Source organism: Trichechus manatus, unplaced genomic scaffold (assembly GCF_000243295.1).
Source record: "Trichechus manatus latirostris isolate Lorelei unplaced genomic scaffold, TriManLat1.0 scaffold00021, whole genome shotgun sequence".
Taxonomy (NCBI): domain Eukaryota; kingdom Metazoa; phylum Chordata; class Mammalia; order Sirenia; family Trichechidae; genus Trichechus; species Trichechus manatus.
The window spans coordinates 23,551,369-23,573,281 of NW_004443957.1; the positions used below are offsets into that span (position 1 = coordinate 23,551,369).

The 21,913-nt window shown below is 36.7% G+C and overlaps 1 protein-coding gene across 1 annotated transcript in view; it reads left to right on the forward strand.

Moving 5' to 3' along the window:
- Positions 1–21,913, forward strand: part of HMCN1 (hemicentin 1) — a 545,341-nt gene that overhangs the window by 365,359 nt on the left and 158,069 nt on the right. Inside the window, exons 37-44 of the mRNA XM_004372917.2 lie at positions 2,036–2,137; positions 3,073–3,249; positions 4,389–4,540; positions 5,360–5,483; positions 10,048–10,223; positions 12,961–13,057; positions 17,919–18,041; positions 18,800–18,961. Coding sequence (XP_004372974.1) covers positions 2,036–2,137; positions 3,073–3,249; positions 4,389–4,540; positions 5,360–5,483; positions 10,048–10,223; positions 12,961–13,057; positions 17,919–18,041; positions 18,800–18,961 — 1,113 coding nt within the window. The remainder of the gene's footprint in view (positions 1–2,035; positions 2,138–3,072; positions 3,250–4,388; positions 4,541–5,359; positions 5,484–10,047; positions 10,224–12,960; positions 13,058–17,918; positions 18,042–18,799; positions 18,962–21,913) is intronic.

Sequence of the window (21,913 nt, forward strand, 5' to 3'; positions counted from 1 at the left end):
AAATGAAAATAAATAAATAAATAAAAATTTTTAAAAATGTCCCCAGGGATCCCATCAGCGCAGCTGTGCAGATCAGGGAAGTGGCTCCCAAGTCATGCAGTACAGCCCAGCTAGAAGGGGTGTAGATGATACTCAGTGCCAGGTATTCAGGAGACAGGAAAAGAAGGTAAGTAGAAAGAGATGAGAAACTGAGAAATGAAGGAAGATAAAAAGGAGAAAATAAAGAGAAAACAAAGAAAAGAAATGAAAAGAAAAAAGCCCCAAGGGATCCCACCAGCATGACCCTGCGGACCGGGGAAGCAGTTCTCCAGCTGAAGGGCGCTTCACAGTCTGTTAAGAACAAGCAAAAATGGCACACGGAGTCAGGTGTTAAAGAGAAAGGAGGAGGAGGAGGTGAAAGGCAGGAAGAAACCAGAAGTGGCCGATAAAAGCAATACCAGCAACAATGAAATGACAGTGAAGAAGCTGGCCAGTGTGGGCTGGGTGAATCTGTGCGGCACAGAACCGGTGTCTCCTGTGCCCCAGTCACAGCCTGCTGGGAAGCAGCGAATCAGCCCTCCGGGAAGACAGAAATTAGCCTACCAGGAAGCCAGGAATCGGTCTGATGAGAAGCAGCGAATTGGCCCACCAGGAAGTGGCGAAGGCGGGGCAGAGTTAGGCAAGGTAGGAGGTGGGAAAGTGTGTCTCGCTGGTTACCAGGTGCTCTGTCTCCTGCTGGGGGCTCCGTGAATCTGCTTTCTCGTACTCCCTGTCCTCTGATCTCTGACAGGAGTCCATCTATGCTGCATTAGCTGATAGGGGACCTCTGCTTGTAACTCTCCTCGCTGTCTGTTTTCTGTCAGTTTCTTATTCCATTTGGTGCTTGACTGAGTTCTTTATCTCTTCATTTGACACTTAGGGTTCGAGGATTTATGTTTGTCTCTGTTTTACTTAGTTTTTCAGGTCTTTGCTGTGGAAGGACGGCATGGTGCTTCTTGTCTATAGTGCCATGTTGGCTCTGCCTCCCTACGCTTGCATTTTTTCATTAAAAAAATAGTGTTAATCTGTGTGAGATTTTTTGTCTTTTAGACAAGGAAATGAACCCTTTCACACTTATGTTCTTGATTTATGTATTTTATTTTATTTCTGCCATCTTATTTAGTTCTAATCATTCTTTTTCCTGTGACCTTTCCCTGTTTTTCATTTTTGCTAGATTTACAGAGTGATTGATTGCATGTGGTGTGTGTGGTGGGGGATCCTCTAGTGCATTCAATGAGTTAAATTTAGCAAATATTTAAAATGATTTTTTTCTATAAACTTCAAATATTTACTTGTATTAATATCATTTTTAGTACACTTGTAATTTTTTCATGCCTGGCACCCCTGCTATACTTCTTGAGATATTGTTGAAAACATCTAGAATTTCTGTTTCAAATTATTATTCCTTTTATATTATGCTTCTTAGACTTTATGAATTCCTACTTCACAAGTACATTAAATAATAGAGCAGCATTTATCAGTAATTATTTAAAGTTGTTAGTTTTCTGTTTTATTTTACTAAAAATTTAGTTGTCTATGAATTTTATATCAAAAGAAAAAAACTCATAAATAAAAAATGGATTTCCATTTTTCAGAAATGGTTTAAGACAGCACTGTCTAAAGATCTAGATGGATATTTTAAGAGATACAGATTTCTCCTTCACTGGAAAAGTTTAAATAAGGTAGATTACTTCTTGGTAAAGAGAATTCATCATCAGACCAGTACTTAGAATGAAAATAATATGCTTTTAAGTTATTTTTACTACTCTGCTAATACACTTTTCTAAAGATTTTCCTGTTTGTGCACAGAGAAATGAATGATTCAGAAAACATACTAAGATCTTTTTTCATCCCATTCTTCAATTCTACTTAATAGTATACTTTTATTCCAAATATATTAGTGCATATATGTGGAAGGAAGGCAGAAAAGAAAGAAAATATAATTTCCATTCCACAAACACTTTCAGTTTACATATCTTACTTAAGTGAATTAATTATCTGTTTGGGCCTCTTCCAGAACCACCCATTCTGGAGGATGCAGGGAAGATGCTGAATGAGACTGTGGTGGTGAACAACCCCATACAGCTGGAGTGTAAGGCAGCTGGAAATCCTTTGCCTGGTATGTTTACTTTACACTCTGTAACTTACTAACATTTCAAGATTTCTGGGAATAACTGGAACTGTTTATGAGCAAAATATAATAATTACTAACAAAGGAAAAGTTATCGAATACATTTCAAGAGTAAAACATTAATAAGAACATAATAAGATAGATGAGATTTTAAATTTTTCATTGCTTTTAGTTGAATGAAATAATTTCTTCATTTAAACAATGTAGAAATATGTGAATACCTTAATCTTCTTGCTGTCCATGTTGTGGCCATAATCATCGAATGGTATTTTACAACCATTTATGATGAAAATTTATTTCTAATCTTTAAGATTATCTTAGTGAAACTAACCCATTTGATAATAAGTTACAGTCATTCTGATGAGAGTATTATTTTGTTTTGTTGATTCACATCACTGGTACCTTGCCTGTTGCCACCAAGTCAATTCCGACTCATGGTGATCTTATAGGACAGAGTAGAACTGCCCTATAGGGTTTCCAAGGAGCCCCTCATGGATGCGAACTTCCAACTTTGGTTAGCAGCCAAGTTCTTAACTACTGTGCCACCAGGGCTCAATCAATAATATAAAATTTTTGAAGGCTAACACTGTGTACAGTATTTGGTTTGATTATCAAATTTTTATAGATTAGAAGAATACATACAACAAAAACAAATAGAGTAGGTTGAAAATTTACTATCAAAGAATATTGAGACATTAAAGATAATATAAAGAATTTTTTTTTCTAAATTCATTTTCAGGACTCTTAGAAAGACTTGGCTCTTTAGAGATTCCTCTTCCTAATAGTCAGTCCTAAAAGGATATTTATTTAACAAATTAAACTTGAATCATAAGCATAAGACGATTGTTAATATTTTAGTTAAACTTCAATTCAGTATATGTAAATTTTTACACAGAGTATCTTCTCTTCCCTTCCCCTTTCAGCTATTACATGGTACAAAGATAATCGTCCACTCTCAGGTTCCACCAGTGTGTTGTTCTTAAACAGAGGACAGATCGTTGATATTGACAGTGCCCAGATCTCAGATGCTGGCACGTATAAATGTGTGGCCATCAACTCAGCTGGAGCTACAGAGTTATTTTACAGTCTGCAGGTCCACGGTGAGTGCTACTTTTTCTAGATTCATCTTGGCTTAAGGAAATATTCAACATGATTAGGCGCTTCTATAAAATTCTGGTGTAAACATTTAGCAGAGTGTGTTATTGTCATCTTTATGTAAGGGAACAGTGTTCTAAAACCTATAAATATTATTTCCTGATTCCTATTAAAATTCTCAATTTTCACATGCTGTTGAATTTAAATTTGTTTTAGATGGGTTATTGAAATAGTCCTTGAGGATCTTATCAACAAATGATAATAAATATACTTGTAAATATTCTCTAACAAAATCATGGGTATTAGTTTAAGAAGCATTTGAAGTAATTATCTCTAATATTGCCCTTAAGAGAAGTTGGTAGTTATTGTACTACAATGAGAGTGAGGGGTAGATATGTGTGTGTGTGTGTGTGTGTGTGTGTGTGTGTGTGTGTGTATGGAGCCCTGGTGGTACAGTGGTTAAGAGCTTGACTGCTAACCAAAAGGTTGGCAGTCCGAATCCACCAGCAGCTACTTGGAAACCCTATGGGGCAGTTCTACTCTGTCGCATAGGGTTGCTATGAATCAGAATCAACGCGATGGCAGCGGGTTTATATATATATAGGTATACGTATATGTTTATATATATACCTATATATATATATAATTTCTAGAAATCAAGAAATGAGCATCCTAGCCTCAACTCTGACATTAAAAAATTGGATTTCCTAACAAAGTAGCAAACCTCCTTTTCCTCATCGAGAAAATGGAGATATTAGGGCTTGCGCTACTTATCTCACAGATAGCTCTGATGAGAGATGTAAAAGATGTTTGTTGTTGTTGGGTGCCATCGAGTCAATTCTGACTCATAGCGACTCCATGTGATTGAGCGGAACTTCCCCACAGGGTGTTTTTGGCTGTAACCTTTATGGAAGCAGACCATCAGATCTTTCTCTTGTGTGGATTTGAAACGCCAACCTTTCGGTTCGCAGCCAGGTGCTTAACTGTCGCATCACCAGGGCTCACTGTAAAAGCTCTTTAACAATAACAACAACAAAAAAACCTGTAAAGACACTTTGTGGAAAATTACATATTGTTTTCACTATCTTGAGATAAAATGTTGCGATGTTGACATATCTTACTTTTATTTTTTATACTTTTTCAGTGCCTCCGTCCATTTCTGGTAGCAATAACATGGTGGCAGTGGTGGTTAATAATCTGGTGAGATTAGAATGTGAAGCTAGAGGTATCCCTGCCCCAAGTCTGACCTGGTTAAAAGATGGGAGCCCAGTCTCTAGTTTTGCTAATGGAATTCAGGTACCCTCTTTCATTTCTTTGGTGAAATCTAGTACTGATCATTTAATACAGGAAGTGCAAAAGGTAAAGCTGTTGAAGAAATTTGGAGAACAATGAATTATTAACAAATGTTATCCAAAAACGTACATACTTGCATTCACAAATATCACGGACTCATGACTGGATTTTCAAAACAGTTCATTAAAAGCTCAGTATTTGTAAGAGTCATCATCTGACCATTTGTTTTAGGCACTTGTCATTTTTACTCACACTCCCCCCATCACCTCCACCACAAGAGATACTTTACACAAAGAAATGTTGATCAAAAATAAAAACAGCAATTTCATAATACAATTATAAAGGCAGTCTTTTAGAGGTACAACTGGATCGGTGGAACAAATGGGCAATGGATGTGACTAATCAATTTGACTACTGCTTTTCTGTAAATTTTAACTTCTTAATTATTCATCCAAAGAAGAATTAGAAGGAGAATTGGCTCCCCTTATTTCTAGTTCTTCCCATCCTCCCCTACCCTCTACCCATGGATCTCTCTGTCTGTAGTGAGTATGAATGAAATTTGACCTTCTTCACTTAATCTTGTATATAGAGATTTGTTTTCACTGGTTATTACCAAGTTTGGTTCTAGCCTCACGTTTTTCCACAGGGAGGATGAGAAAACGATTACTTGATGCTTCCTCACCTTAAAAAAAAAAAAAAAAAGAGAAAATCCTTCTAGAAACAAATGTCGATTGATCAGCCTCATAAAATGAGAGAAAAATTCTGTTTACACTGACCATTGCCAGGGGTATATTTGTTGTGGAGTTTTCTTATCGTTGATAGGTTCTCTCTGGGGGTCGCATCCTAGCATTGACCAGCGCCCAAATCAGTGATACGGGGAGATACACTTGTGTGGCAGTGAATGCTGCTGGGGAGAAACAAAGGGACATTGACCTCAGAGTATATGGTGAGACATTTTAATAATTCTTTCTGCTCTGATATAGATATGTTTAGGTCCTAAGATCATGGAGAAAGTTATTTAAGGGAATTTGTTGCCAATGAAGAACCATGAACAATAGAAATGATAATATTACAGGATCAATTCCAATCAAATTCCACATCTCTGCGTTATATTTGATTTTGACTGATTTTCCTTTTTAAAGTTGTAAGAAATTAAAATGCATACATCCAGCATGTAGGGAATTGGTTTGGTAGAGTACTCTGAAAAACATGACTATGGATAGCAGCTCTGGTTTTGGAAGATATAATCTCTTCACCAAAGCAAGGATGTGTTCAGGTAACTCTCTCCATCTATTCTATTCAAAGCTGTGAATTTGTTACTTTTTGCTTTTATTTACAATATTGCAATCAATACTATGTCTATGAATTAAAAGGCTATTTGAGAAGCAAAATCGAACTAAACATAAATTTAGACAAAATTTAACTTCTTTCCTACCCACGATGCGGCCATAAAGTAAAAAGGGTGCATCTGATTCCATCACAGCAAATTTCCACGAGGACAAATCAGAACCTTACTGGGCTCCATTCATGGATTATTCTTGTCATTCTACATCTCGGTATACCCTTAACATTTAGAATGATTTCAGACTTTTTTCAATGTGATATTTGTATTATATCCCTTGGTTAGTGGATAATGAAATTGTTTCTTCTGGGGTCTCTAGAAGAGTATTTGATAGTACAGGTCTCCTCGCCTAAGTCCTGCCTCGCCTCCAAATAACTGACTCCTAATCTCAGACTTAATCTTTTTCCTGCAGACCATGTGGATTGACCAAATGTAATGATCACAAATAATTTATATAATTTTTCTAACAAAAATATCCGTTTTTACAACATGAATGCCATATATACCTAATGAAGGTAATAAACCCCGTCATCATCAGCAGATTACTACTAAAGGGCTCTCTAGACATCCCTCGTTTCTCTCCCTATTGCAGTTAGCATGGGTCCACATCCAACCTCCAGTTTTGCCATTGTAATGCGTCTGAGATAACAGATGGCTTTATAATGCCCTGTCCCAGGGATTCTAACTGCCTTCTTTCATGGGGTCACTTTTTTGCTTTATGAAGAACTAGAAAGCTGCCAGTATAAAATATCCTTAGAGAATAGTTCATCAGTTGATCTAAGTATGTGACATAATAGCTCCTTTAAGCTCATAGAGGAAGTGACATTGATATAGACCGAATTTTAGTAGTGAAAATCTGGGATTAGATCCTTCCATTTCTACACTGGTTAGTGTCAAAGTGGGCCTGGGAGATGATAGAGAGTTAATATTTTCCAGGAGTCACAGAAATGTGCATCACTATTCTTTATCACTTGCTAGGACAATTTTACACTACCCCTTTAGGCTGAAAGCCAGGTTTTTCCTCCTAGTATAAAAGTTAAATGGTGAGCTGTTATTATGTATGTATGTATGAGGATGTATATATGTGCTTAGCATTTGAAATATATATATATGGCAAGCTATTAAAGAATTATAAATTTATAACAGATTTTCAATCTGAAATTAGTTTCCAATATATACTCCACTATTAGTATTGCTTCCATACATTATATTCTTGTATTTGTAGTAGTAACCTTGGCAGTCTTGTACCAAATTGGACCCTTTTGTTGTTGTATGGCATCAAGTTGATTCTGACTCATAGTCACCCTATGCGACAGAATAGAACTGCCCCATAGGGTTTCCTAGGCTGAAATCTTTACAGAAGCAGATCGCCGGGTCTCTTCTGCTGCAGAGCTGCTGGGTGTGTTTGAACCACTGACCTTTCTGTTAACAATTGAGTGCTTAGCCATTGTGCCACCCGGGCTCCTTAACTGAACTGTAATGGATGTTAATCCTCAGAGGAAAGACTCCATTAGATTTACATTTTTGAGTGTAAGGATAGTAGGAGGAGTAGAAAGTGGATGAAATAGCTTTTCCTACAATTACAAGAGTAGTTTATTAAAGAATTTTCTCCCTGATATTATAAATTCAGATTATATTTTGCCATATTCTGAGATACTAACACAAGAGAATTGAGTTTTAAAAAGTTTTGGATTCCTATGGTAGCTTTTTTTAAAACTTAAGTTCAGAGAACTTTCTTAGCGCTCACATTCTCCAGTGTCTTGACAAGTATAACCCTATAACAATTCTGATTTTGGTAATTAAATTTAACAAGTATAAAGCATAGGATGAGAAATTGGTGCAGAGTATACCCCTTCTTGTGCAACATAGCCACAAAACAAAATAGGGATAAGATCTAAGGAAGCTGAGGATCTAAAGAGTAGAACCTTGTTCTCTCAGACTAAACAAAAACTTGCAAACGAGAGACAGAACATAAAAAAATAGATGTGTTTCAGTAATATATATCCTTAGCTATAATTAGGCTCAGTTTAATTTACGTTCTTTGAAAAACAAATACTCTATTGTGTGGTTTTTTTTTTTAATTTTTCCCCTCAGTTTTAAAAATCTGGTTTTCTTTTGAACCTGATTCAACTCATTTAGCTGTAAAGAAAAGTAATTGAAGGAAAAATATTTGGAAATAAATTAGCATTCTGCTGTCTTGAATTATTTCTGACTTTCACTTTTGTAAACAGCCATAAAGAATTCCTGCTCTTTTCTGAATTCTGCAAATAATCTAAGATAAACATATTTTTATGCAGTATGGTACTTTTTTATCCAATAGGACCACACTTTACCCAAAATTATTTCCAAGCTATGAAACCAGCTGTTCAATTTAGGGCTTGCTGGCTAAGAAAAAGACTTGTGAATGTATCTGTTTTCATGATATTTTAGAAAGTGGCACTAATTATGCTTACATTGTTAACATTATAGCAGTTTTAATCTCAAACAGTGTATCTTTTTACCTAATGTGTCGCATATCAAAAACAGTCCGACTGTTTTCTGTTCCCATGCAGATTACTTTTAAGCTTATCAAGAGCCAGATGTCTGTGAGTGCTATTGAATTCAGCAGAAAGATCATCATGAATCTCTGTACAAATGCTCTGTTGGTCTGTTCCAGCCATTGTGCAGGGTATTTCTTCTTTTAGCATCAGTTCCTTTGAGCTTAGCACAAGTCCTGTACCCAGAAACAGCCCATGATAGTACCTTTTAGTTCATGTTTCTTTTCCCTCTGTAGCAGAGAAGTCTCATAATTACAGAAATATCATACTGCTAGTCAAAGTCTTACATTCATTGTCATGCTTGCTACAATATTTAGTATCAAGCCTGAAACAATGCGAATGGACTCCACTAATATTCCTTACCACAAAAACCTTATTTCTACCAAAGCATCTGGGAAGTCCCTTACTATCCATTTCAATGCAATTTAAACTTAATGTAGCTTCTCTACAAATATGATAAGTATCCTATAATCCTGAGTAGTTATGGGATTTAGTGAGAAATGGTCAAGGAAATTCCTCTCTGTGCTTCTTCAGAATGGCCGTTTTCTTTGTGTTTTCTTAATTATACTTTACAGGCCTGAAAGAATCCTTGAGAGGTTGTGGAGCCCACACTTTCATTTTTGGCAGGGCTGCACCTAAACCATATAAGACAAATGGTTGTTTCTTCTTTAACACACCCAAGGGAGGAGATTCCTTAAACTTCTCCATGAACATATTTCAGCATTTGACAAGTCTCATAGCCAGGGAATTCTAATTTTAATCTTATTAAAATTTCAACTAATTTACTCTTTTTGTGTAATTGTGAGTATGTTGTTCAGCTGGTCACTGATTTAGTTTGTTCTTTATTGAGCCATTTATTTCACATGATTTCATTCTATAGAAAATTGACAAGACACCGTGGAAAACTGTAAAGAGCACTAAACTGTGATTCCAAAGACTCTTAGCTTTGCCAACATCAGTCATGTTATCTTGAATAAGCCATTGTCTGTCACTCATTTTATGTTTTACACACTGTGAGATAGAACTGGATGATTTCTACAATCTCAGTTTTTTTTCCCTCTGCTACTATGAAATTGCGTTCTTTTGTGAAAAAACACAAATTCGTGTTGAAAGTGTATTTGCTTTTAATTCCTTGTTATTTCCAAAATATTTCATGAGAAATTTGTTATTTTGAAAATCTTAAGAAGCAACATCTAGTTCTTGAGGTTTCTTAAATGCACTCTTGGGAAGAATTTCCAGTACTAAAAGTTTCTAAATGAAAAGTTACGAGTATTTCTGTTCAACAGGAACACGTTAATCTATTATTAACAGTTGATTCTGAACCAAGTGATGCAAAGACAGTATGTTAAAATGGTTATAGTTCTACATCTTAAAAGAACCAATAAAGTTATTCACTATATATTGTGATGACTAGGAGCCTTGGTGGCATAATGGTTAAGAGCTCGGCTGCTAACCAAAGGTCAGCAGTTCAAATCCACCAGTCACTCCTTGGAAACCCTATGGGGCAGCTCTATTCTGTCCTATAGGGTCATTATGAGTTAGAACCCACTCGATGGCACCTAACAACAACAATGAAGACAAACAGTACACTGGCCTGTTTTATCCTGAGGGAAAACCTATCTTTCACTTAGTTCCACCAAACATTATGGGAGAAGAACAGAACGTCTCTGTCCTCATTAGCCAAGCTGTGGAGTTGCTATGTCAGAGCGATGCTATTCCCGTACCTACGCTGACTTGGTTAAAAGACGGCCGCCCGTTGCTGAAGAAGCCAGGCCTCAGTATCTCTGAAAATGGAAGTGTATTGAAGGTAAGGCTATTGATTCATTTATTTCTTCTTACATTATTTTTAAGCTCATGGTTTAGCTATTAGCCCTATTAAAACTGCCTGTCTTTTATGAATGTTCCACTAATTTTATGTTATAAAAGTCCAGGAACCATTTAGTTGCTGATGTTTATAATATTTTTCAATTTTATGCTTAAGAGATTTAAATATTTGTCTATTAATATTTGTAGCTAGAAGCCACCTGAAAAAAAAAAATGCATCCAGGAAAATATTATAGAATACCTTGAGGAATGCCTCATCTTCAACCAATAAGCAAATACCCATTCTAGATACTCTTTATAGTGACATATAAAAGTATAAGACACATTTTCTGCCCTTGGGTATCTTCTAATTTCCTGTAAATATATGAAAAATTAACAGTTCAGTTGAAAAATGCAGTAAGTGCAGGAAAACTGAGTTTAATTACCAACTGGGTGGTACAGACTGTATATTTTGGGGGATAGCAAAGGAGAGGCTGTGATTAGCTGGATGAGTCTTGGAAGACTACTTGGCTCTTTAAGGATAGATGGGACAAAAGGGCTGATTAAGGAAAGAGAGTGAGCTATTTTAGCTGAAACAGAATTTAGCAAAGTGAATATTTGGAAATGAAGTTGACAAGGTCGAACTGAGTGAAATAAGAACTGACATTGAAGGGCAGAGTAAGGAGTTAGAATTCAGGAAATCAGTAGGCCATTGGAATGTTTATATACCCCTCATAATGACCCAGTTGAAAAATTGAACGAATGGCTAAGTAATCTTCCTACAGTTACTAAGTGGCAGAAATAGGACCTGAACACAGGGAGTATGACTTCATAGTCCTTGCTACTAAGCACTACACCACGTAGCCTCTTGGTAAAGGAAAGTTATAATTGGCAAACACAGAGATTCTTGAGAAATGGAGTTGGTGATGAGTGTCAGTGCATAGGAAGGGCAGTAGAGCTGAGAACTTATGCAGTGAGGGGTGGCAGGGAGCATGAAAATGCACGTTAGAAGCAAGAAGGTAAAGACCTTGGGTATTAAGACCTTGTAATTATGGAGATGGGTGAGGAAGGAAGGATCAGAATCGCTGATGGAGGGAAGAGGAATAAGTCAATCAAGTTGCATATGCAAAAACATCCGCAGCCTCAAATTCTCAAACCACAGTTCTGACTGAATGACAGGGGGAGAAGATTGTATGAACACAAGTCCCAGCACTGTTAAAGGAAAGCTCTGTGTGATTAGGACCATCCTTAGCAAATCTCCATGGGAAAAGGATTCATTTATCTTCATAGCACAGATCCCAACGGGGCTAGGAAGGTGGGAGACAGATGACGGTGAAGAAATCCTGAGATCATTGAATCTCCACCCTGGATGTAAGCAGGAGACCAGTGTGCAGGTCCCATTTAGGGGAAGACCCTGGGGAAACAACTTCTACAGAACTCAAACTAATTGGTCAGTTTAAATTATCATAGCTTTTTTGAGATTATATACTGTGCTTATTTGAAACAATTCTCACACATCTTTAACTTGATTATGTAACAGTCTTATTTTATTTTGAGTGGCATACAGTAGGCACTCAATAAATGCTAATCCCTCTTCTCCACCTGCTGACTCTATTTATGATAGATGGAGCCCTGTGATTACTGACTTTTAGGATCTGGAGCCCAGATTTGAGTGGTCCTGCCACTAATTATGGGACTTTGGTCAATTTAAATCTCTTCCTTGATTCTGAGTTTCCTTATCTGTAAAATGAGGAGGCTGGATTTTAAGTACTTCTTCGGGTTTAATATTCTTGGATTTTTTATTTATGCTTTGATTAATTCCTGCTCTATTTGGTCACATCAATGAACTAATAAGTGTTTAATAAGTGCCTACTATGTACCCCTACTATGCTAAGTACCTTTGATGATCATTCCAACCTCAATGTTTCTCCCTTTTTTGAATGTTTTAGCAATTATTGATTGAAAACTTATTTGACAATCACATACTGCTTGTCATACCTCTTGTATTATCTTGTATTTTTATTTACACCTTATAGTATTAAACTTTTTTATGTTCACATGCTTCATCTTCTTAACTATATGTGAACTCATTAAATCAGACACTGTATAGTATATTACATTTCTTTATGTCTTCCACCTACAGTGTCTAGCACAAAGTTCTCATTAACTACTGAATGGTCAATGAATGAATGGTGAATTAGCATTGATGCGTGTTGCAGATAAATTGATGGAAAAATATTTGCCAATAGCCAGTTGTCTCCCAAGCACCAGACTAGGTACCAGCAGATTGAAGCTAATTAAATATAATAACTGGCTTGAGGAAGCTTACAAACCCAGCATGGGGAAAAGACATATAAACCAATAATAGGGGTGTTATTTTACTAAACAATATCTTAAACATATAAAGATTATATATGTTAAAACCTTAAAAAAAATCAGAAATTTTAATTTTTTTCTATTTTATCCAAATTGTATTTAAAGGGCCTTTCTAGACCTTCAGCCACTAATATACACCAGATTAAAATGTGGTATGACATAGATGAAAACTATTAAATCTTTGTAAGTGTTAAATCTGAGCAATGGGTATATAGCCATTCATTTTACTAGTCCCTCTACTTTTTATATGTTTAAAATTCTTCAGAATAAAAATGAAAAAGAAGAGAACAGAGATAACATTAATGGAAAATCTCAATTACTTATGAAACAGAAACTGTGGTTTCAAAGCACAATTTTGTTTTCAGATTGAAGATGCTCAGGTACAAGACACTGGTCGTTACACTTGTGAGGCAACAAATGTTGCTGGAAAAACTGAGAAAAACTATAATGTCAACATCTGGGGTAAGTGTGATCAGCCCCTGTAAAGTGAAAGGCACAGCTTGTGGTTTAACATTTTATTCTTTGTGTCAATTCTTAAAATTACATCTATAGAACTGAAATTGATTGTAATACCTAGGTGGACACTAATAAGTGCTTTTAGATAATGTTGAACTTGTCCTGAGTATCAGTTTATATAATTAATTCAAGAGCAACAATAGGTAGACTTCCTTAGCCTAAACATATTAGTCATTATAACTTTTATATAGTACAATTCTCCTCTCCTATCTGAGTAATATGCCTGTTAGCATCTACAACTAGGATCTCATAATGATTGAACCTTTTCCAGGAACTAGTGGTGGGTCAGTCATTTGAAAAATAAGTCAGTAGGCCAAATTATGTGTCAGGCGTGTATGTATGTGTGTGCATAAGTGTGAACACTTGTGTGGTGGGAGATGAGGTTACTATGCTGACCAGGGGGAAAAACTATTCTCTTGCTTGACATTTTATCATTTGTTACTAATTAAGGTAATCCTTATGAATAATCACAACTTTTACCTCAGCATGGCTATCTGCTAATTGTTAAGAAGTGCTTCCATTTCCAGCATAAAAAACCAAAACCAAACCCATTGCTGTTGAGTTGATTCCAACTCATAGGGACAACTTTAAATTCATTTATGACATGTTAAGCCCTCATTGATTTTTATTATGTTTGTTTAAATTTTAATTATTGAGGCCATGAGCTGAAATTAACTATCATTTATAAAATTTTATTGAAAACATTTTTTAAAATGAAATAAGTAGGGGAAATAATTTGATTCCAATGGAGGATGAATATTTTTGAAAAACTTTAAAAGCATACATTTATGTAGAAAAATGACTTGTTAATTATGAGTCATGATTATCATTTTAAAAAATCTTTGAGGCAGATTATGAGAAGTGTGTTATTATCCAGCCTGTGAAAGGATTCATTTACTTCTACATACTGGTCATATATTATTAACTCCTGTTCCTACCTCCTTTCCTCCTTTTTCCTCTGTTTCTCCTTCCCTTCTTTCCTCGTGTCTTTCAAATGGCAAAAATATTCACATAGCTCCTGGTATTAATAAGACATTGAGCTAGGTGTTATCAAATAAAAATTAGAAAAATTAGGAGTGATGATCAATTAAAAAGCAAGGTGATGAATTCATTTTGAAAGTGCTGTGTGTATGAGGTACCTGCAGATTATACATGTGAAGTTGCCCTCCATGTGGACAGAAATAGAAGCCTATAGGAAAGAGATAAATGAGTTAAAAAGATAAAACTGGAGACATGAGTATATAGGTCGAAGTTGGGATCTCTTAGAAATAGTAAAAAGAATGTGTACAAAAGATTACCATAGAATAGCTTTCAGATGCACTATATAAAAAGGGAGACAGAAAAGGGAACCCCAAATATGAAACTGAGAAGGAACAGTATGTAGGAGAAAAACTGAGTAAAATTTGTGTCATGGAAACTAAGAGACAGTAGTGTTCCCAGAAGAAGAAAATGGGCAACATATAAATTGGACATGGAGGGATGGATAGATAGATGGATGAATGGTTAATACTAGACATTATGCCATTTGTCAGCATGGCAAGGTGACTGAGAAAGACAGATACTGCTGTTATAGAACTTATGCTCTGTTGGTGAAGACACATCTTTAAATAGCCAATTAAAATTAAATGCTTTAAGAGCTATGATTGGTGGTTATGTGGAAGGACATATTAGGTGCACATGACATCTAACTGAGAACTTAAGGGATGAGTAGGTATTAGCTTTGTGAAGAAGATGGAAATATTACAAATACCTGCAGAATTCTGTCTGCATTCAGTGAACTGAAGGCCATTTGCTATGGAGCCTAAGAGTGGTATAGAGGACAGGGCTGAAATATTAGGTAGGGAAGGTAGAAGGTGGCAGATGGAAAAGGGCCTCTTAAACCAATTTAAAAAGTATGGATTTGATTCTAACAGCAATAGAATAGCATTGTTGTTAGTAGCTGTCAAGTCAATTCCAACTCATGGTGATCCCATGTATGCAGACTGAACTGCTTCATAGGGTTTTCAAGGCTATGACCTTTCAGAAGCAGATTGCCAAGCCTGTCTTCTGAGGTGCCTCTGGGTGAATTCAAACTAACAACTTTTTGGCTAGTAGTCGAATGCTTAACTCTTTCTCCAGGAGGATGGAGATGTCCAAATTTGTGTTTTAGAAAGAAAGCAGATAAATTCTAGAAGTATTTAAGGGATAGAATCAATAGGATTAATTGATTAGGTGGAGAGATGAGTAAACAAGAAGAGTCAGAGATGGATGTCCACATGGGCTTGACCAACTGGGCTGTGTGGACAGTAGTATCCTTCCTTCAGAGAGGGGACAAAGGTGGGATGACTCCAGTTTTGGACAGGTGGAGTTTGACAATGCCTTTGTCAAACTCAATTTGAGATGTCAAGCAGTCAGTTAGATATATAAGTCTACAGATCTCAGAGGGAGTCTGCATTACAGATGGAGATTTGCAAGCAATTGTATTAATGATCATTGAAACAGTGGAGGTAGATGTGGGTAGTGTTTAGGTTAGAGATTGTCTTAGTCATCTAGTGCTGCTACAACAGAAATACCACAAGTGGATGGCTTTAACAAAGAGAAATTTATTTCCTCACGGTAAAGTAAGCTAAAAGTCCAAATTCAGGGCATCAGCTCCAGGGGAAGGCTTTCTCTCTCTCAGCCTTCTCATCAGTGTTCCCCCAGACTAGGAACTTCTCGGCGCAGGGACCCTGATCCAACGGACGCGCTCGCTCCCGGTACTACTTTCTTGATGGTATGAGGTCCCCCTGTCTCACTGTTCACTTCTGTCTTTTATACCTCAAGAGATTGCCTCAGGACACAATCCAGTCTTGTAGATCCAGTCCTGCCTTACTAACACAACTGCCACCCATCCTCCCTCATTAACATCATAGAGGCAGGATTTACAACAACATATAGGAAAATCACACAGTACCAGGAATCATGGCCCAGCCATTTTTGGGGGGACATAATTCAAACCATGACAGAGATCATTAATTTATCCTGGTGGCAATCTGTGTAGTTGTCTTATTTTCTTCTGCAGCATTTAGAATCCATGGTATAGGACGTGATATACTACAAAGTAAACTACAGAATTCACCCCGAGTAAGAGTTTTGCCAAATAGGAAGGGCAAAGGTGGAATGCAGTTAAGAATATTGGCAAAGGAGTAGTTGAAATTATTGATCACATAATCTAAGCTGGGCGGAGAAGTCAGTAAAAAAGAGTAGGCAGATGGATAATGAGAAATTAGGAGAAAGGATTTGATATTCAGCTTGACAAATTTTGGAATAATTAAATGAGAGATCTAGAAGCATAGAGACATTGTCAGAGAATGGCCTCAATTTATAAATTCATAAAAGGAATATTGTTGGTGATGACAAGGGCCATGATGTGGCCTCTGATGGAGAAAAGGATGAGCAGATGAAGGAACTGAGAATCCAGCGTGTTGGACTGATTACAGATACACATGGATGTTGAGTTCACACAGGACAAGGTATGATGAGGCAGTATAAGAACAGGCACCAAATTGTTCAGTGAGCAAAGGAAGAATGACAGGGAGGTTCACATGATGGTAAGAAAGAGAGACAGAGAGAGAGAGAAGTAAATTGGTGGCATGAGTCTTAAAGGAATAGAGGCGTTTACATGGGGGTGGTTGAACAATTGCTGGCAGCTGCACTGGAGAGTAAGGAGAATTCTCCCACCCCTCAACTCCCAGAAGCTTGGGGACATAAGCAGCTACCACCTGATAATACTGCAAACAAGGAAGTGTCCTCAGAAAAGAGTTAGGCCAGCATCTGCAGACTCCAGCCTCTTTAGGAGAAGAGTAGGTAGCCGGGATTCACTTTGAAGGTTCCAGGAAAAAGCTGGAGGCCATTGGTAAGGCAGGCTGTACAACCTAGAAGAGCTAACATGCCTGTTTCTTACTTTAAGTCTCTTGCCTCTTCTCTACTTCATGTTATATGCCTGATGTTTTCCAATCCTTTTCAGCATCTGAGATATCAAGCCTGGCTAGGCAGCAGTGGCTGGGTTAATTTTAAACTTGGTAGACGCCTTAGTTATTTGATATAAGGTTTTGAAATATCTATGGTAAATTGTTATTGTTTGCCATCGAGTCGATTCCAACTCATAGCAATCCTATAGGACAGAGTGGAACTGCCCCATAGGGTTTCCAAGGAGCCACTGGTGGATTCAAACTGCCAATGTTTTGGTTAGCAGTGGAGCTCTTAACCACTTCACACCAGGGCTCCTATAATAAGCTAGCTTCTTTTTATGTTACTTTACTACTCTGCATATTTTGATGATTAAATTTCTCTCTGTGAAAATGGAAAGTATTTAGGAGTCGGAAGCAACTCGATGGCAACGATTTTTTTTTTTTTTTGTGGTATAAGATGTAAAATAAATACATAATACATAATGAAAACTGAAAAGTCTGCCATTATGAATTTATTTTACATCTTATACCACGCACACCCAAAAGACAAACAAACGCGTTGCCATCGAGTCTATTCCAATTCATAGCAACCCTACAGGACAAAATAGAACTGCCCCACAGGGTTTCGAAGGAGCATCTGGTGGATTTGAACTGCTGACCTTTTGGTTAGCAGCCAAGTTCTTAACCACTTCACCACCAGGGCTCCTTACATCTTATAGGTGATTTTTAATGTGGTATTGGTATGTAAACCTCACGTACTAATTCTTTCTTTGTGTCATTTGTGTATAAGCCTTTTTTCTTACGTGTAACATGTTAGGGAAAGTGTATATGAGATAAGGGTAAAAAGGTTTTTTTTTGTTTTTTGTTTTTTCTTTCAGTTCCACCAAATATTTATGGTTCTGAAGAACTTGCTCAACTTACAGTTATTGAAGGGAACCTCATTAGTCTATTGTGTGAATCAAGTGGTATTCCACCCCCAAATCTCATTTGGAAGAAGAAAGGTCAGTTTCTATCTTTTGATATTTATAAAATGAAATAGAAACATGAAGTAAATTTATATTTTCTTTGACAAACGTGTCAGTCTATTAAGAAACTTCCCTGGACTTTGCATACTAAAATATTAGACAGTATAATTGCTTCATATTAAATGCTCAGTGTGTTGTACTTATACACTATCCAGCTAAAATCATCTTTCAGAGTTTTAACTACTCCCCAGGTAACATTAATTTTCTGCATTAATTGATTTTTTTTAAATCGAATACCTTATAGGGCAGCTATCCACCACTCAAAAAAACAAATTTTATTCTTTAAATAGACTTAAAATAATCATTTTCCAAAGCAAATATTTTTGCTCTATTTGTAACCATTTTGAAATGTATTTTAAGACTGGCTTCATTGGTTGAACAGATTTTTAATTTTTTCATCAAAAAATATTTATTTGTGCATAGTATCAGATTATATAAAACCTTAGCTGATTCTAAAAATCATTTTTCTTTTACTATTTTAAGATTTTATTTTGTTTACTAAGTATGTTTTCTTTCAAATATAATACTGATCACAAGAAAAAAAGGCAGAAGTAAACTTTGGTAAACATTTCTTTTTCTTTTGCTTTTTGCATGCTGGTGGTAAGATTATTTTACAGTGTCATCTGCCATTTAGGTACTTGAACTAGGAAGCAAATTAGTATAAATACTTAGAATATGTATACAAAATGGTTTATTATTTTGCCTCATATTCTGCAATTTGGTTTTCTTTGCAGGCTCCCCAGTCCTGGCTGACTCTGTAGGGCGAGTCAGAATTTTATCTGGGGGCAGGCAGTTACAGATTTCAATTGTTGAAAAATCTGACACAGGACTCTATACCTGTGTTGCATCAAATGTTGCTGGAACCACAAAAAAAGACTATCATCTACAGGTTTACAGTAAGTTATTGATTAGCTAGGCCTTGGTACAATTTTCTTCTAAAATTTTCCATTCTTCCGTTTTAGTTTTTTTCATATCTTTAACATTCATTCGAAGTAGTCTGGTTACAATATAACAACAGTCATATGAACCACACATTATTTAAATTGCACTGACATACCAGTGAGCAATTATTTATGGCTGTCATTTATTCAGCAGTACAGCTGTCCCTTCTGCATCAGCCTGCCAATGGCAGATATGTCAATGTGGCTGTAATTTGTTGGGGGCAGGATAGTGTACATGCATGGGGTAGAGAGGGAAGGAGGGTGGTATTGTAGCATAGGGTATATTAACAATATGCAAAAATATCCAAATTTAAAGAATTTTAATTTGTATAATATTTCAGAGTGTTTAGAATATTAACATTATTTCATTTAATGTTTACATGAGACACAAAACTATTGCCTCCATTTTGCAGATGTGGAAACTTAAGCCCAGGGAGATTTCTGTGGCTGACCAAGGTCACATGGTTTGCATATAGTAGAAGTGTGACTAGTATGTGGGATTACTGACATTGGCCCAGTAGCCCTCCCACTACAACACATCTGTATTAAAGTTGGTCTAATTTTCTAGTTTACAATCTGTTATCAGTCAGGTGAATTCAGCTGCAAAGTAACAGAATAACTGATGATCAGTGACAAGCAAGTAGAGGTTTACTTTCTAACATATGAAAGGTGCAAGTTTGGCAGTTAGTCACAGGAGTTGGTCAGCGTTTAACCAAATTGGCAGAGGAGCGCTGGGATTCCCTTGGCCTTTCCTTCATGGTCTCAAGATGGTCGCTGCAGCTGTGGTGTCAAGTCCACATTGAAGGCTACACGAAGGAGAAGGGTGGTATCTTACTCTTTCACCAAGAAAGCAAGAACTTTCCGGGAATCTCCTCAGCAGACCTCTGTTTAGATTTTATTGACCTGAATTGTTCCGCATGGCCGTCCCATTTTCAGAGAAGACAGGATCAAGTGTAACTTTTCCAACTTCTATACATATGTTGGAAGGAAGAAGAGAGTTGTAAAGACATTGGGTCAGCCAGTTAACCATGTCTGCCACAGTATCCTAACATGATTTGACTCATTCTAAAGAAGAGAGAAAGTGGTAAAAAAAAAAAAAGGGTTTAATGTATGTTTACTATAGCATATCACAGAATTATTTAAGATGGCATGTCCCTTTATATTTCTACTGAGGCATGACACAATAGTCTTCCATTACTGAAATGTTGTTCTGTTTTAAAATTTAAAACACATTATTTAACTTATTTTTTCTCATTACAAAGGCAATATATGTTTATTGCAGAAAAATTAGAATAAGCAAACACACACAAAACAAACAAACCCCACAGTCTCACTGATACTTTACTTCTTTGTACAAAATATTTATTGATTGCCAACTACGTGCCAGACTCTTGGCATATATGACAGCAAACAAACCCAGAAATAGTCCTAGAGCTCATCGTGATTATGATTTAGAGCAACACTGTCAAATTCGGTAGCTGCTAGCTACATGTGGCTACTGAGCACTTGAAATGTGACTAGTCTCAATTGAGATATGCTGTCAGTGTAAAATACACACTGGATTTCAAAGACTTTATACCAAAAAAAGTAACTATTTCATTAATATTTTAAAATTGATTACATGTTGAAATGGTAACATTTTTGATAAGTCAGGTTCAATAAAGTATATTGCTAAATTAATTTAATCAGTTTCTGTTACTTTTTTAATATGCTTTTTAATTTAGAATTACATGTATGGCTTGCATTAGCTTTCTATTGAACAGTGCTGGTCTAGAGGGGGAGAGAGAGAGATTAAACAGCTAACCACTAAGCAAAGTATAATTACAAACTGAGAGATATACTTAAATGAAAGGAATACAGTCCTGTGAAAGTCATAACCAAAGAATGCACTTGCTTTGCTGATTCAGGGAAAGCTTCTCTGAAGGAATGGCTCTTGAGCTAAAATTCGAAGGATATGGTAGAGTAGGCAAGGGTATATGGAGGTGGAAGGAAATTTCAGACTGCCTTGTGACAAGAGTGGCAAGGCACTATCAAGGAACAGAATTTTGTGATCTCTGAGAGGTAGGCATGGCCAAGCCATCCAAGGACTGATAGATCATTTAAGTGTTTTGGTTTTAGTACTAACAGCAATGGGATAAATTGAAGAGGAGCAACACAAACAGATCAAGTAACATAGTGCATGATAGATCGGCACCCACTAAGAATATTCTCTCTCTTTTTTTAAAATTGTGCTTTAAGTGAAAGTTTACAGTTCAAGTCAGTTTCTCATACAAAAATTTATACACACATTGTTATGTGACCCTAGCTGCTCTCCCTATAATGTGAAAGCACACTCTTCCTATCCATCCTGGATTTCCCATGTCCGTTCAACCGGCTCCTGTCTTTTTGCCTTCTCATCTCACCTCCGGACAGGAGCTGCCCATTTAGTCTCATGTATCTACTTGAGCTAAGAAACACTCTCTTCACGAGTATCATTGTACGCCCCATAGTCCACTCTAATCTTTGTCTGAAGAGTTGGCTTCGGGAATGGTTTCAGTTCTGGGCTAACAGAGATTCTGGGGGCCCTGGCTTCCGGGGTCCCTCCAGTCTCAGTCAGACAATTAAGTATGGCTGCTTTACTAGAATCTGAGTTCTACACCCAACTTTTCTCCTGCTCTGTCAGGGACTCTCTGTTGTGTTCTCTTTCAGGGATTGATGGTAGCCGGGCACCATCTAGTTCGTCTGGTCTCGGGCTGAAGAAGTCTCTGGTTTATATGGCCGTTTCTGTCTCTTGAACTAATGTTTTCCTTTTGTCTTTGGTGTTCTTCATTCTCCTTTGCTCCAGGTGGGTTGGGACCAATTGATGTATCTTAGATGGCCGCACACTAGCTTTTAAGACCCCAGACGCCACTCACCAAAATGGGATGC